Here is a 15,555-nt window from a genome sequence, read left to right as displayed (position 1 = left end):
GTGTGATAATTTCAAAATTTGCCATGAACTGACTAAAAGAGACTGTCAGTAATTCAGATTTTCTTCTAAGTGAGCTTAAAAATAAGTACAGGTTTCTTTTTAAGGGGTTTGCTAATTAATATTTTCTTGTCTCATTAACCTGATATTCAAAAATGAAGGGTGATTTTTTTTTTAATGAGTGATAAGGTGAGATAGAAGATTGTATTTTAGCTCTCCTTCAGATTTTCTGAATTCCATGACTATGTTGCATCCTCTAGCATAAGTTGAGCAGTTTCAGGTGCAGACATGAAAAGTTCAGAGCTGCTATTTCACTAGCTAATGTTGCAAAGGCACATTGCGCTCTCATCCTGCATACCCCTAACCTCCACTTCAGCCAACCCACATCACCACAGTAAACTCCTACACACTATATCCTGTGATAAGTTTCAGGTGCTTAATGTGCTTCCAGTAGAGGATAAGCTACTTCCCATTTAGCTATGCAAAATAAAAAGCATTTTTGAAAAAGCTAGTGCTCTTTTAAATTTGCCCTGGGGCAACTTCTTCAAGTGCCTATACTATTAAGAAGTTTTGGGTAGAGGACAAAGCTGCTGAGAATTTCATGATAGATGTTCCTGGACCAAGGTGAGGGGTGCAGCCAGCAACACAGATGGTTAGGCATAATGGCTTCATGTTGTGAATGGAAGCTGGAAGACTAACAGACAGATGAAATGCCCAGCGTTTTTAACTACCTGGGCAAAATGGTCCCAGACTGGTGGATTTATCTTAGAGATAAATTCAGCTGCATGGTTTAGTCTTCATTTCTCAAGACTGTGGGCATTGGTTGGGTCCTCTAGTGTAGGAGTCCTGTGTAGAAACACAAGGTCATATTCTACTTTGGGCTTACTTGTTCTTCACTCTAAAGCAGCCGTAGAGAGTGCTTTAGAAAGCATTCGTGGAGAAAATCACAGCATCATCATATTCAGCAGTCATTCCTGGTCAGAAGAAAAAGTACCACAATGAACTATGCTTGGTTAAACTGGACAGGGATTAAGTAGACAATTTTATAGTTACTGAAAGTGTAGCTCAGGGCACATAGGTAACTGCCATGTATAATGGGAAGAAAACATTTCAAATTTTGGATGCAGAGAGTACCAATTTTATGCTTTTTATTCCTTTATGTTGTTTTTAAGCATCACAAATTGGAAATCTTATACTTTTAGCAAATCGAGTTTAGAGTTCTGTCCTTCCTCAATGCTATTTAACTTGGAAGTTTCACTGCCATGCCTTGATTTTGTTATTTCCATTAAATGTTTCCTCAATATTACTTACATACGTATGGATATTTGGTATCAGGAAGTCACACTGCAGTTAGTTTGTACATCTAACAGATTTGAAATCATCTTCTCCTTTTCTATAGTAAATAGATGGGCTTCTGAAAAACTTGATTGTGAACCGTAGTTTCTAAAGGCAGGATTTAACTACCACTGGCACATGTGCTTCATGCTAACGTTTATGGTACTGATTGTTTCAGAACATACCTTTCTAGTAGGATGTCACAATACTTAGGACAAGTCTTACTTTCTCTTACTTTAAATGAGAAATGACATATAGTGAAAAAGAATGTTGTGCTCTTTCATGTCACAAATGGATTGTAAAGTCTGAAAAAGATTGACTCAAAGAATGAAATCTCAGAACTGCATCTTTTGTTTTGTGGGACTCATGATTAACCACTAAGACAAGTCTGAGTTAGTGACTAACATGAATTCCAGTTATATTAAGGAGCAGGGCTGTTATGGACCACAGCCATAAAGGCACAGACCAGCATATTTTAAAGACAAGTGGGACTGAGAGTGTTCAGAAAAAGACTTCTGAGGAAAGTGTGGGCATCAATAACACAAGAAGCTGGTTGTGACCTAAAACATCCTGACAGACTTTCACAATAATTCAGAGCTATATTAAGGTTCAGGTAATTTCGGGGAGGAGCCAGAGTTTTAACTAATTCAATAAATAAATTCTTAGTAGTTTCTACAATGTGTATCTGATACATCCCATGCAATATTTCTCTACGGCTTAGGCTCAAAGCTGCCCTGATTGAGTACTGCAACGTGTGTGCTAAGATGCATGCCTATAAACTTGATCTGAAGAGAGAATGTATGATTTTTTTTTTTTAATTTGGTCTCACATTTCAGAAGACTTAGATCCTCACATGCTTCTTTTCATGCTTTTCTTTGCAAATTAGTAAGAGACAGGTCCTCTCATTACATTAGTGCTTTTAGGTAATTTCTAAAACACTTAAATGTTGACTGATTGTAGTCAGAAGTCAATCTTTTAGGAAAAGGACTGGCTGCACCCAAATGCTAAAAAAAAATTTTGCATTTAACCCGAGGCCTAGATTTGGATGAAATCTTGTCTTCTCTAAATTTGGTGAGGTTTTTGCACTAACTTCATTGAACAGTGATTGTTTTGTCCTGATCATTTAATACCAACACAGCTCTTCAGATTAATAGGGTAACATCAAACAACTGTGTCTCAGGATAATTGCAACACTAGCAGTAATAATAAACATAGATGAAAAAGACATGTGAAAGAAGAATAAAATGAAAACAAGCAGTCTAGTTAAAACTCTGAGATTATTACCCGTTTTTATTTTCCTGTGACTGTTAGAGAGCTGTAGGCTTTGGAAAAAGTATTTGCTTCTGTTGCTTTGTTGTGCTTATGAATTAGGCTGCTTGTATTACAATCTCAGAACAATTTTGGGCATTGTATTTCATTTATATAAAAACCTCAAATGGAAAGTGAGCTGCTATCTTTCTAAAAATTCAAAAATATGCTATTTATTTTTTTTTCTTTAAATTTTTGAAACAGTGATTCTAATTTCATGTCTGTAGAACTGCTGAACTAATTCTTGTCTCCCTCATTTAGTTTGATCAAGCAGCTGATGCTGAATTTGCCTGGATTGCAGAAACAGAAAAGAAACTGATGTCACTGGGTGATATTAGGCTTGAGCAAGACCAGACCACTGCTCAGCTGCAAGTTCAAAAGGTAAAAGAAATGCATTTCCAACTGTCATGTTAATTATTGGCTGGCACACTCTCCATCTAGAAAATGTACTGGCATGATTTAATTTTCAGTCCATCATAATTAATGCACTTCAAAACCAGTTTTTGCTCCAAATACTTTTTTTCTTCTATTATTATTCTAACCAATTTTTTATTGTGTTTCAAGGCTTTTACCATGGAGATTTTAAGGCACAAAGATACTATAGATGAACTTGTTAAATCTGGGGATAAGCTTATGAAAACATGCACTGAAGAAGAGAAACAGATGATGAAGGTAAAGTCCCTTAAATTGCAGTTACAGTGGTAGATATGCAGACAATATATAAGTAGAAGGATTCCTATAGTGTCTTTTTAAAAATATTAATGCAGAAGCATTAATTACAGTCACTTCTACTCTGAGGATTGTAATACTAGAGGAAATGCTGTTGAGTATTGCTCTCCTTCCTTCAGGATGTTAAAAGAACGAACGCTGTGTACTTGCTTCTTTGCCTGACACTAATTTGGAGTGCCATTTATCATCTTCATCCATAGTAAATAGCATTTTAGCCTATAGATGATTGAGTGAAGAGGTATTACTCATCTGGGTTGATGTGTGGAATCTGGCAGTTTATCTTCTGAGTTCTTTTGGGTCAGTGATGCTCTGGGCGTGAGCATTTCTGTGCCGAATTCAACGGCTGTGCACCTCTGTGTGTATCTTTACTTTCATATCTGCTGATTTCCATGTAGACCTTGCTTGCCAAGATTATTCCATCCTGTCACAGCCCATGAAAGGCATTCTTATGGCTTTGTTTGTTACACAGACACGGTGAGCCCAATGTCAGGGCTGCAAATGTACAGATGGATTTTTCGTGTTGGCATTTAGGAAGGATTAGTTGTGGGGTTGGGATTTTTTTGCTAAATTACAGTGAGACTGGATATGTTGTAGATTTAGTCCTTCCAATCTGTGAAAAACAATGCTTCAGTAATTGTGTTCTGCTGCAGGATCTCTAAATTTGATTTTCTCTTAAGTGAATTTAGAATAGATGAGATGTTCGGTCTATGAAACTGTAGTGATAAGGCAGAGCAATTTTGTGTGAGTCTCCACTAAATGTTTATTTGTCAAAAATATTGTATATCTGTGTGTTAAGGTTATGTTCTGTCCTCTGGATAGCATCTCTATACTTAATTTACATGCAAGACATAACAAATGAAAGGATAGCTTGTTCTGCCAAAAAAAAAAAAAAGCTTCTTCACGTTCACTGTCTTGCTTACATGTAGTTTTTCCAAGGCTAGGATTTATGTGCTTTGTCACATACAATATTTCATAAACATGATAACATGGGCAGTCTTCCACAGGAAAAATGTATAGCTAGTAGATACTTTCTTTTATTATCACATGCCCAAATACAGTAAATTTGTAATGTATAAGCCTTTTAGTTCTATCACTATTATCTATGTTATTAATGGTAATACATTCTCATTAAGTAATGTATGCTGACCTGGAAAATAATGTTTTGTGGTTTCTGCAAGTTTGTAAACGACAGTCACGAGAGTATATCCTATCATTTTGCCAGAGTGAAAAAAAACCCACCAAAAAACCACCAAACCAAACATCCCAACAGATTTTATGTATTGTTCCTTGCTTTGATTCAGAAATGCTGTGGAAGACTTAGTTTCTGCCAAGTGTCACTGAAGATAAGTGTCTACAGTAAGGAAGTTGGGCTAAGATCTGCAGTCAGATCATTTGCAGCTTGACTAGAAGCTCTATGAATAAAGTGTTATTTGTAAATATCAGTATTATTAAATGTATTCTAATTATCTTGCAAGTACTCTGCCAAATTCTGATCTCCCTCACTGTTGATTCTGTCCACCTTAAACAGTGATACTGTAGAAACTTGAAAACTGAAATGTTATTCACTGTAAATTGGTACTATAATTGTCAAAGATGTTTAGAAATGAAGGTAATAGACACACACAAAAATATACTTTTAAAAAATTAATATTATTTTACAGAAAAAAATTGAAAGCCTCTTACAGAAATATGATGCAGTCTGTCAAATGAACTCAGAGAGAAACCTCCAGCTGGAACGGGCTCAGTCGCTGGTTAACCAGTTCTGGGAGACTTATGAAGAGCTTTGGCCATGGTTAACTGAAACAGAAATGATCATCTCTCAGCTTCCTGCTCCAGCCCTTGAATATGAAACTTTAAAGCAACAACAAGAAGAACATAGGGTAAGCATTTTGCCAGTGTTGGAAAAGGTAGAGTTAAAAACCGGGAAATCTTTTGCTTAGAACTGTGGAGTACTCTTCAAAATTCTTGAAACCCAAACAGATACTCTTCTGTTGAAAAAAAAAAAAAACCTTAAATAATAAAATAATAATACAGAGTAAATACATTTTCAGTCATGTCTCTACTGTTTACCAAATTGTGCATGCAAGCAAGAGTCTCTGGGGAAGGCAGCAAGTGATGTATAAGCATAAAAAAGGGCTAAAAGGTAATAGTTGCCATTGTACTGAGAGAACTGAGCACATAAAAGTTATTAATTAAGTATATTTCAAAGTACACGTTAATGTCAGTATTGGAACAAACCAAACCCATAAACAGAAAGAACAGAAATGGGATGTTAGAGCAAGAAACATAAGGGGGGGAGAAGGGGGGGGGGGGGGAGACAATCTGTTTACAGATATAGACATATGCTGATCTTATGTATGTATAAAAAATTTGGCTTTTGTTTCATTGGTAACATTGAAATCAAACTTAGCTGAGTCAGGAAGATGAACAATTAGAGGGCCAAGAATTGATTGCTTGGGCACCATGCAATCCCGTAGTAATTTATCATGTCAAGAATGTTTGTTTTGTAATAATTAAAATAAATAATTGTTTACCATAGCATCACAAAATAGAGGCAACAGTGTTGTAGACTGGCCACTGTATGGATTCTCTTACATGGATATATAATCAGTTTGGATAAAAATTAAGGTGCTTCACAGGTGACTGCTCATATCACATGGAATCAGATGTATCCCACTGGGGTTAAAAACCTGCGTGTTTTGGCAGATGCAAAACCTGTATGGCCACTGGAGATACCTGTTTCTCCCTGCTAAGCATAGAGTAACTAGTGTTCTTTTTATTTCAGCTGCCTCAATTAAGTGACTCAAGTTAGATAGGATGAACCCTGGCTTCAAAGTCTTGTTTACTTTGAGACCAGCTAATGCAATGTGCCACTCTTATGGACTGGTAAACACCAGGTTCACGTATTTGTCTTCCTATTATGTCCAGAATGAACAAACATGTTCTGTTAAGACTAGCTATATAACATAAGCTTTACAAACTACCTTGATTAGTCACCGTGAACCATATCATGCTTGCTTTACTTACAGGATTGTTCCTCATGTACTTTAATCATGCTGCTTCTATGAGAAGCCTTTCAGATGAGCTTCTATTTTTGCTTTTTCCCCAGGCTATGCCATTAGCTGAGATTTGTTTGTTAAATAGAAGATTAATGTCTTTTAACACATAATCTGCTCTGAAACACTTGTTTACTGGAATTGTTTACCCAATGGTATGTCATGGAGAAGACCAAATAATTTGTTGTTCTGTTAAAAAGAAGAAGAAAAAAAAAAAGTAGTTCCCAATGTGAATTGAGAACCTAATGTTTCTGTTCTGTTGTATTTACTGATTTACTGTATTTATCCTTGTTCCAAGTTCTGGAATTCATAGAGTTGATTCTGTGTGAGTTACATGCAGTTAGTTTGGTTTGAAATGAGCTGTTGGCAGACTATTAGCATAAGGTTTAGACCCAGAAATGCGTGCTCTTGTGGCCTTATGTCAAGTCATCTCTTTGTGCTCAAAAGTAGAACATACAAAATTATTTTCTAAAAATTTTCAAACTGTTCTTAGTTTCTCCTTTTCCTCCTCTCTGCTAATCAATATTATTTTTCTTGTGGCAAGCCTTACAAACAGAGTTACATTCAAAGTAAGTAGTTAGAGTCAGGAGGGGTTATTTTCATTGCTGTTGTGTCATTAGGGGACTGAGGAGTTGTGGTCACTGTCTTTCCAGTCTCCTCAACGTCTCCTCTCCTGGGGAGGAGCAAGGAAGAAAGCCAGCATCTGGATTCCTTTTAAGGGAAGGACCATAGTTGAAGAGAAGAGAACTTATTTACACTGAGACTGATACAGGCTCTTTTCTGGGTCTTCATTAATTTAAACAAACTCTCAACTGGGAGAAGCAGTGCATGTACCTCTTGCGTTCCTGCACTGGAGCTGTGCATGGAGTTCACAGCACTGAGAGGGACAGTGCCTCACAAGACTGGGATTTTTCTGAAAAGGGAGAGATTAAATGAGAAAGTAAATAAAATGACAGAAGGATGGGGCTACTCACACAAAAAAACCCCTTTCCCTTTTGTCAGTTCTATGGGTGCAAGCAAGAAAATCTGAAATCCTTAGACAACTTGGAAGACACCTTGTGACATTTCCATTCCTCAAGCCTCTGCACAGTTTTCACTTCTGGGGTGGATGATGGGAAGGAATAGACAGCTGAGATCAAATATAATTCACTTACTAATTACTTGTTAAACATTGTATAAGTTCAATAATAGTGCTGTTATGAAGACAGAGGGGTCTTGTGGCCAGAGAGGGAGACTGATGAACAAGGTTGATTGGTCTCTACTGATCACCCTTGCTTGTCCTTTTGTCCTTTTCACTGATATCTTTGACCCTCTCTTGTGCTGGTTTCCACTTCTTAAATCACAGGTAATTTGAATTAATTTTCTTGCAATGTTGGTACCTCTCTCTGTGATGTTCTTCAATGAAAGGCTTTGCAGCAAGTGACCAGTATCAACATGAAAAGTATACATGTGGTGGTGTTACGCCCATGTCTGGAATATCACTGCCATTTCTGTCATTATAGGTCCTAAATACGATGGGCAATGTCTGTTGTTAGCATCATATGCATAATTAGCATCTTATATTTTGCCTGTAATCATATGTCCTACCAGAGTGTTGCACAGGCCTTTCCAGTGTGTCTCTAGTTCTGATGTTTTATGCCTGGATAGTTCTGTGTTGGAATGGGAATGATCACAGGCAAAGCAGTCATTAACTTTATTTCTGCTTTACATTAAGATGAAAGGTATTTGTTTGGAATTTCTTGCCAGCTGGATGTGTTGGAAGTGTGGACAGTTGTAATGTGGTGGTGCAAGGGTAAGAAACTGATAAGTTGTTTCATTTGTTGTAGCAACTGCGTGAGCTGATTGCTGAGCACAAGCCTCATATAGATAAGATGAACAAAACTGGGCCTCAGTTGCTGGAGCTGAGCCCGGGAGAAGGCTTTTCTATCCAAGAGAAATACGTGGCAGCTGACACCCTTTACAGTAAAATTAAGGAAGATGTCAAAAAGCGAGCACTGGCACTGGATGAAGCCATTTCTCAGTGTACCCAGGTATCAATTTAAGTTTAACGTATAATTGGGTTCATTCAACGGAAGAATACACATTGTCATCTTACATGCATATATCAAGACTAAACTGCTGTTTTATCTGGATTTTTTCAACCTAATGGTCTGTGAATGTTCATATCGCTGCTAATGGCGTTGATTTTTCAGTATCTTGAGGGGTTATAATTTTATGTATTGGTCAGTATTATGACTTTGCAGCTGCTGAAAAATGTTTACAGCTGCTTAACTTAGAAGTAAAAGATCTAGTGGTCTAAAAATGTGGGATTTGATTTTCACTTTCATTTTCTCTTACTGGTCTGTTACTAGCTGGTGCTTCATTTATAAACAAATGTCACTTTTGATCAGTTAAATTGGGTATATTTATTTCTAGGAATTGGCAGCTGTAGTAAACAGCAGTGGAACTAGTGGGTAGTTAAACAGTGGCAGTAGCATTGGCTCTTTGCTGCAGACTCCGAAGAACTTAACGTTAGACGTCACAAAATGTCATCAGCATGAAACTCAGGTCAAGTCCACAAAAACTGCATATTCTAGCTTCATCAGCCTATGAAATGAACTTCAGTAGAGTATTACCAAGTGTCTTATTCTAGCAACCATTAAATATTGGGTTAATTGTCATTAAATCCACATAGAAATTATTTTACTTGACCCCAGATTCAGAAAAGAATTCAGTAAAACTTTGTACATAAACCTATACAAAAACCTGAATAAAAATGCTTTGTTCTATACTACTGTTTTTATAGGAAATTCCCCTTTTTTTTTCTCTGTTCACTGGAAATTAAGTACTGTACTCTGCTTAGGTCATAAATACTAAATAAAGAAAAACACCTTGAAGACCTTACGAATTCTACATTCTAAGTAATTTTTTGTCAGGTCATTATAATTAATGTCATATTCCTAGCCCCTGCAGCTGAGTTTAGGAATGTGAGGCAAAACTAAATGACATCAAATGTCATCCTGCTTTTGGACTTGTTATAGACATTACATGTTGTATATATATTTAACGTACAAACTTTCAGTCATTATAAACGCCTTCCTTATTCACACCTCTGAAATATGCCCGATTATTTAGATCCTCTTTTTTTCTTTGTCATAAATGCTTTGCCCCCTCCATGTGTGGAGCTGCCAATTTGAAAATCAAGGTATTTGCTTAGTATTAGAGTCCCTGTTTTGAATGTGATAGATCAACATGTTGTACTGGCTAAGTACAGAAAGCAAGAATTAGAAATGCATTCTTTTCTAACACCTAGAATATAATCAGATGTTGAGAAATTACTGAATTATTTATGCAATACTTTATGGTTCATTTTATATACCTAAATGTATATGCAGATGGCAAAGCAAAACATTCTAATGCCCGCAGAATGTAATTTTATATAATCTTTTTTATGAAGATATGTGAATATATATTATCAGATCTCTGAACTATGATGTCTATGTCAGTTTGTCTAGACAGTCCTTGAAGGGCAATTATTTAACTCTCCAGGTTTTAAATTATATTAAATTGCACTATGTATCAAAGGAAGGACATAATGTATGAACCTAGAATGAGAGATTGTAATGACTTGCAATTTCTTCCTTTTTAGTTCTAAAGCACTTTGTCTCATTCACTGAAGTTGAGTACAAGGAGGCCCACTGAATGCACTGACAACTTAAAAATGTAATACATGTCCTAAAATTAGACCCAAATATTGCAAATTTAATTTCAGTTTTTATAGCTTTTGTAAGGTTTTGTTGCCACAATCAGTTTCTCAGAAGTCTTGAATGTGGGAAGGCTACTTTTCTTTCATAACACATTTTGTTGGCTTCTGTGATATTCACACTTCTAATAAAAACACTGAGGCCCATAACATTAGTCACAGAGTCTGATTTGAAGCGGGTTGTATGGTGGGAAAAAGTAATTATATTTATATTGCCTGTGTTCCTTTGAATAGAAAGGATGTAGCTATTTGTTTACATAAGGTAATCTTGTTTTGCTGTGTTCTTTCCAGCATCATTTCCAAATGTTGTCAGGAGTGCTTTTATAATTGCAAATTTAAATGCACCCACAATTTATTGATTTCTTTCATTTGAAAGGGGCATGGTAGTGCAAGATATTTAGGAATCTCTATTAATACAAAAGCATATAATAAAGGCTAACTTTGGACCTATCCCAAAGTCTGAACCACGTTAACACAGCTATAATTGAGTTTCTGAGCACCTACCTGGGCTCAGTCAAACATGGATGGATGTAGTATATACACTGTTGTGTGCTTTTAGTTGCAGAAAGTAACATACCTTTACTGCACTAGCAAGCACTACCTGGCCACTAACAAATGTCTTTTTGCACAACCTTACATATAAAGCCTTTATCAGAGGTTGTATGTCAGTATGTTGGTCCCAACAGAAAGTGCATGTTTTTAATAGTAAGGTACATATCTTTCTAAAATGATGAAGTCAGAAAGCCATGACTCTCTAAAGCTACAAACTACTATGACTTTCACAGGACTAAATGTAAGTGGATTCTGCCATATATATGCCACTCAGAGGGAGTGTCTCAGGACTGAGCCCAAACTAAATAGTAAAATTCTTGAATTTGAGAGAACATACCATTTTGCAGGGGTTTTTTTGTAATTTAGATATTAAAAGGGCCTAGAGGGAGGTATTGCAAGTTGCATATACATGTGTTGGATAGAGATGATAATTTTAAAATACCTTTTTCCAAGATAATTTCAGATGCCCTTTTTTAGTTTGCTGTTTTGGTTTTTTGTTGTTTTGTTTTTTGTTTTTTTCTAATTTGTCTGCCCTTTCCTTCTGTCCTTTACCACCCTCCTAGTTTCATGACAAGATAGATCCAACTCTCGAGAGTCTGAAACGCATAGTTGAACGTCTGAGGCAGCCACCTTCGATCTCGGCAGAGGTTGAGAAGATTAAAGAGCAGATCAGTGAAAATAAGAACGTGTCTGTGGAGCTGGAAAAACTTCAGCCAGTGTATGAGACACTGAAACAGAGAGGGGAGGAAATGATTGCTCGCTCAGAAGGCGCTGATAAGGATATATCTGCTAAAGGTAGTCGACTGAGGAAACTTTCATGTAGTGGAATTGCAGTAAGCTGCAACATATAAAATTCTTCATTTCTGATGACCTCTAATCTGGGGAATGTTCTCCTGGAGAAGCTGCTAAAGATTTATAAAAACAAAGCATTCATTTAAAATAATTCATTGTGGAGATGACCTTTCTTTTATTTTTAAAGGCCATTGTGTTTGTTTCCACTTAACATTATAAGGATTCCTGCAAAGAAATATTTTAGACTCTAAATTTTAAAATGTACACATATGTTTCTGCCGTAGAACTGGAGAGAGATTTATGACCAAGAATTGTTTGCCAAGGTAGTAATGTAGTTCCTTTGTTGTTTAGCTGTTCAAGATAAACTAGACCAAATGGTCCTAATTTGGGAAGACATCCAGACCTTGGCTGAGGAAAGAGAGGCTAAACTGCTGGATGTAATGGAACTAGCTGAAAAGTTTTGGTGTGATCATATGGCTCTTGTAGCTACTATTAAAGATACTCAGGACTTCATTCGAGAACTGGAGGGACCTGGAGTTGACCCATCTGTAGTCAAGCAACAGCAAGAAGCTGCAGAGGTCAGTAGAAAGTATTTTCGTGACTTGAAGTACTTTATTTGAAGTATGCAGGGGAGAATATATTATTTTTTAAAGACTAAGAGGGATAATTGTGTAGAAATTTACAATAATGGTATCTCAAGAGTCTACAGTAAATAATACATATCAGTGCTTAATTGCAATGAGCATGCAACATGTGCTTGTCATTACATTTCCTTATTTGTTTGTAAATATGTATATAATAACCATCTCACTGAGGCTTTTAAAAGTTATACATACTTGAGATTCCTCGAGTAATACGTAACATCTAAATGAAAGGGGTACAAATGTATGATGCTCTAAGCCTGTAATTATCTATACTGATAGTTAAGTGTTTGAAGGCTGAATGATAACCTCTGACAAAGAAGACACTCTGATTAAAGAAATCGAATTTAAAACTTCTTGTTTATTTTTTCCATCTCATGCAAAATGATATCATAAACCATTGTTACAATTTAGACTGATGTCAGCTCCTTTCATCTGACACTGCAAAGGAATGCTTATTTTTTAAGCATCCAGGTGTAAGTCCAAGTGACTTGAAAGAAAACAAAGGTGGAATCCTGCTGTGTTCTACCTTGAAAGCAAGCTATACATAGATGATTAAATTTAGTATTAGCAGTGTTGTCTTTTTTTCTCTTTGTAGGCTGCTAAAGAAGAAATTGATGGACTACAAGAAGAACTAGAAGCAGTTGTGAGCCTTGGCTCTGAACTTAGAGCTGCTTGTGGAGAGCCTGACAAACCTATTGTCAACAAGAGTATAGATGAGGTATGGGAAATGCAGATGCTTAGGTCTGCTATGTGACATGCTTGCTCAACTGAAATTGGTATATTCCCCACAACCCCAACAAATTTTGAAAATAAAAATTTTGTGGCAAAAGTGAGACACCCCTGAAGCCTTTGTGGTAAAGTAAGGTTTGCCTTTTGGGTGAATGAATCTTAGTTTAGATTAGAATGTACACACTGTTTTATTTCATTGATTTATTGTTTAGAACTTTTGTAAAAGATTGTTTAAAAAAAAAAATACTCACTGATTAATATGGTAGGTGGCTATTTCTTGCAAAAGTAATCCTAGAATAAATTTTGGATGTATCTTGTTCATGCCAAGTGAGACATCTTAACTGAGACTATCCTGTTTGGATGACTATAAAGTACTTTTAATTTCTCTAGTGTTCACCAATGTATGATTCTTTTAAGATATGTTTATTATAGTGATGCAACTCCAAATGATTTAGTAGTATTTCCTCTATTAGCTGTAATAGCTCTGTTAATAAAAATATTCAATCAGTGTTGAAGTTTACAGCTTTTATAATCCAGAACCTCTACTGAATTCTGAAAGAAATTAATTTTGCAATGATAGGGAGAACAAGAGTGTTAACATGGAATAAATGTGAACTATTCATGCTTAGTTTATTTGTATTATTGATCAGTGAAGAGTTAGTAGATGCACATTATATAGCAGTAGAAGTCTTTTGTCTATTGGAGTAAATTGTGCTTACTTGCAGCTGAATTCTGCCTGGGATGCGTTAAACAAAACATGGAAAGAACGTGTGGATAAGCTTGGGGAAGCTATGCAGGCAGCTGTTCAATACCAAGATGGACTCCAGGTAAGATGATGGGATGTACCTAACCCAGCCTTCAGTCAGTGGGATTTAATGCGGTTGTAGTAAAAAATGTCATGTGATTAGGTAGGTGACAAGTAATGCACTGTGGTTGTAGTGACTATTGTCTTCAGTAGGCAAGGTTTTTTTCTAAAGATTGGTTGGGGTTGGTTTGTTGGGGTTTTTTTGCATTAAAGAATGCATATGTTGGGTTGTTTTCTTCATGTCCATATATTGCATTGTGTTTAGATTCAAAATTAATGTCCCTTGTTTGTTGATAAGAGCAGAGGTTTTTTGGCACCACACATTCATAGTAGTTGTGCTCACATTTTCTTGTGATAGTCAATGCTTCATATGGTAGGCAGGTTGAAGCTGTGACACATCTTTGTGGTCTGAACGGAGCAGAGTACAGGTCCGTATACCCACTTGCTGCTATTTTCTTTGAGTGGAGGACAGTTAAAGCACTTGAATTTTATTCCACCTTTTTTATAAGTAAAATGTTTGAGTATTTTAAGCAAAAATATTACTAACATAACATTGCTAGACCATTGTACTTAGTATAACTTATCCTATCACAATACTTTAGAAGATGATTCCTTTTTTAAATTGTAGGTAAATATACCAGCAGTTTTAAGATATCTTGTACATTGTGCTTCCTAGAATTGAGGAAGTTTAAAAAAAGCAGAGGGATTGTACTGTACATGACCTTTAAAGGTCTCTTCCAACCCAAACTATCCTTTGAATCTATGATCTTTTCTCTTTATATACTGCTGGGTTTTTTATAGTTGTTTGGTTGGTCAGTTTGGTTTGGTGTTGTTTGGTTTGTTTGTTTTTTCTTGGTGGAATTACTGTTTTCTGTGGTTCATTTGATCTTTAAAATTGGAATTTCGCATGACACTGAGGGCAGTTACTTCTCTGGTGCAGATCAAGCAGCAGAACACTCCTTAATAATAATGCAACATACCTATTTTGCAGTGTACCATCACTGTGGATTTTTCTCTGGGTTCTCCTGTGTTCCTACTGTGCAGAGATTGACTAGGCAGTTAGAATCATCACCATTTGGTTTAAGTGCTTTCTGTTTCCTGTGGCTGTACATGGTACATCCTACAAGCTTGGTACTTTGTGAATGAACTGTATTTAAGTGCTGTCTTACACTCATTTCAATAGAAAATATGAAAAGTATTATGAAGAGTTTGTTAACTACAGCTGCATCACCCTCTTGAGCACGTTGGACATAGTTCTCCTTTTCTCAGGGAGCCATGTAGCAGCAGGCAGCTCCAATGAGTTGTCCTAAGCTTTTCTCCATGATATCTCCACAGATAACAGGCAGGTGGAAAAGGGCCTGGTGGAGGTGTTTTTTCCCTTGTGCAATTACTCAGATTGATGCAGCTGTTCTTAATCCATTGGAGTATTCTTGAGATTCTGCACTATTGGGAGCAAAAGAAAGCATCAGAACTGGGGAGACATAATTTATTTTTTTTAAGACATACTGCATTATCCTACAGAGATTCATTCTAGCTCAGTTATGGTCCTTCACTGCCTAGTATGTACTGAATGGGCAGTTCCATGTTCCTTACACAAACAGCTTTCTTCAAAAGAAGTTTGTTTGTAATCCTCATTTAAGGTGTGTTATCCACCACCTTCCATTTTCATTCCAAACAACTGTAAAACAGCGTTTCTCTTGTATTTACCTTTCAAGGGATTCATAAAAATTGCAGATTTTACACAAAGTAGAGTGTTACTCAGCATGAATAATTCTGGCAGAATGTTGCTGCTCGTAGAAGTCCAGTCTTGCAGAATGTACACTCCTGTAACTGTTACGTGGATATTTGTTCTATTGTATTGAAAAG

General features: G+C 36.3%; 1 protein-coding gene across 2 annotated transcripts in view; it reads left to right on the top strand.

Moving 5' to 3' along the window:
• DST (dystonin) overlaps window positions 1-15,555 on the top strand; it is a 132,256-nt gene that overhangs the window by 74,389 nt on the left and 42,312 nt on the right. For both annotated transcript variants that reach the window (XM_032104679.1, XM_032104678.1), the window contains 8 exons: window positions 2,902-3,021; window positions 3,205-3,312; window positions 5,031-5,249; window positions 8,252-8,455; window positions 11,283-11,514; window positions 11,863-12,089; window positions 12,751-12,873; window positions 13,610-13,711. In XM_032104679.1, the coding sequence (XP_031960570.1) occupies window positions 2,902-3,021; window positions 3,205-3,312; window positions 5,031-5,249; window positions 8,252-8,455; window positions 11,283-11,514; window positions 11,863-12,089; window positions 12,751-12,873; window positions 13,610-13,711 (1,335 nt within the window). The remainder of the gene's footprint in view (window positions 1-2,901; window positions 3,022-3,204; window positions 3,313-5,030; window positions 5,250-8,251; window positions 8,456-11,282; window positions 11,515-11,862; window positions 12,090-12,750; window positions 12,874-13,609; window positions 13,712-15,555) is intronic.

This window comes from Corvus moneduloides, chromosome 3 (genome assembly GCF_009650955.1).
Source record: "Corvus moneduloides isolate bCorMon1 chromosome 3, bCorMon1.pri, whole genome shotgun sequence".
Classification (NCBI taxonomy): domain Eukaryota; kingdom Metazoa; phylum Chordata; class Aves; order Passeriformes; family Corvidae; genus Corvus; species Corvus moneduloides.
This window is presented reverse-complemented; position numbering and strand designations above follow the sequence as displayed.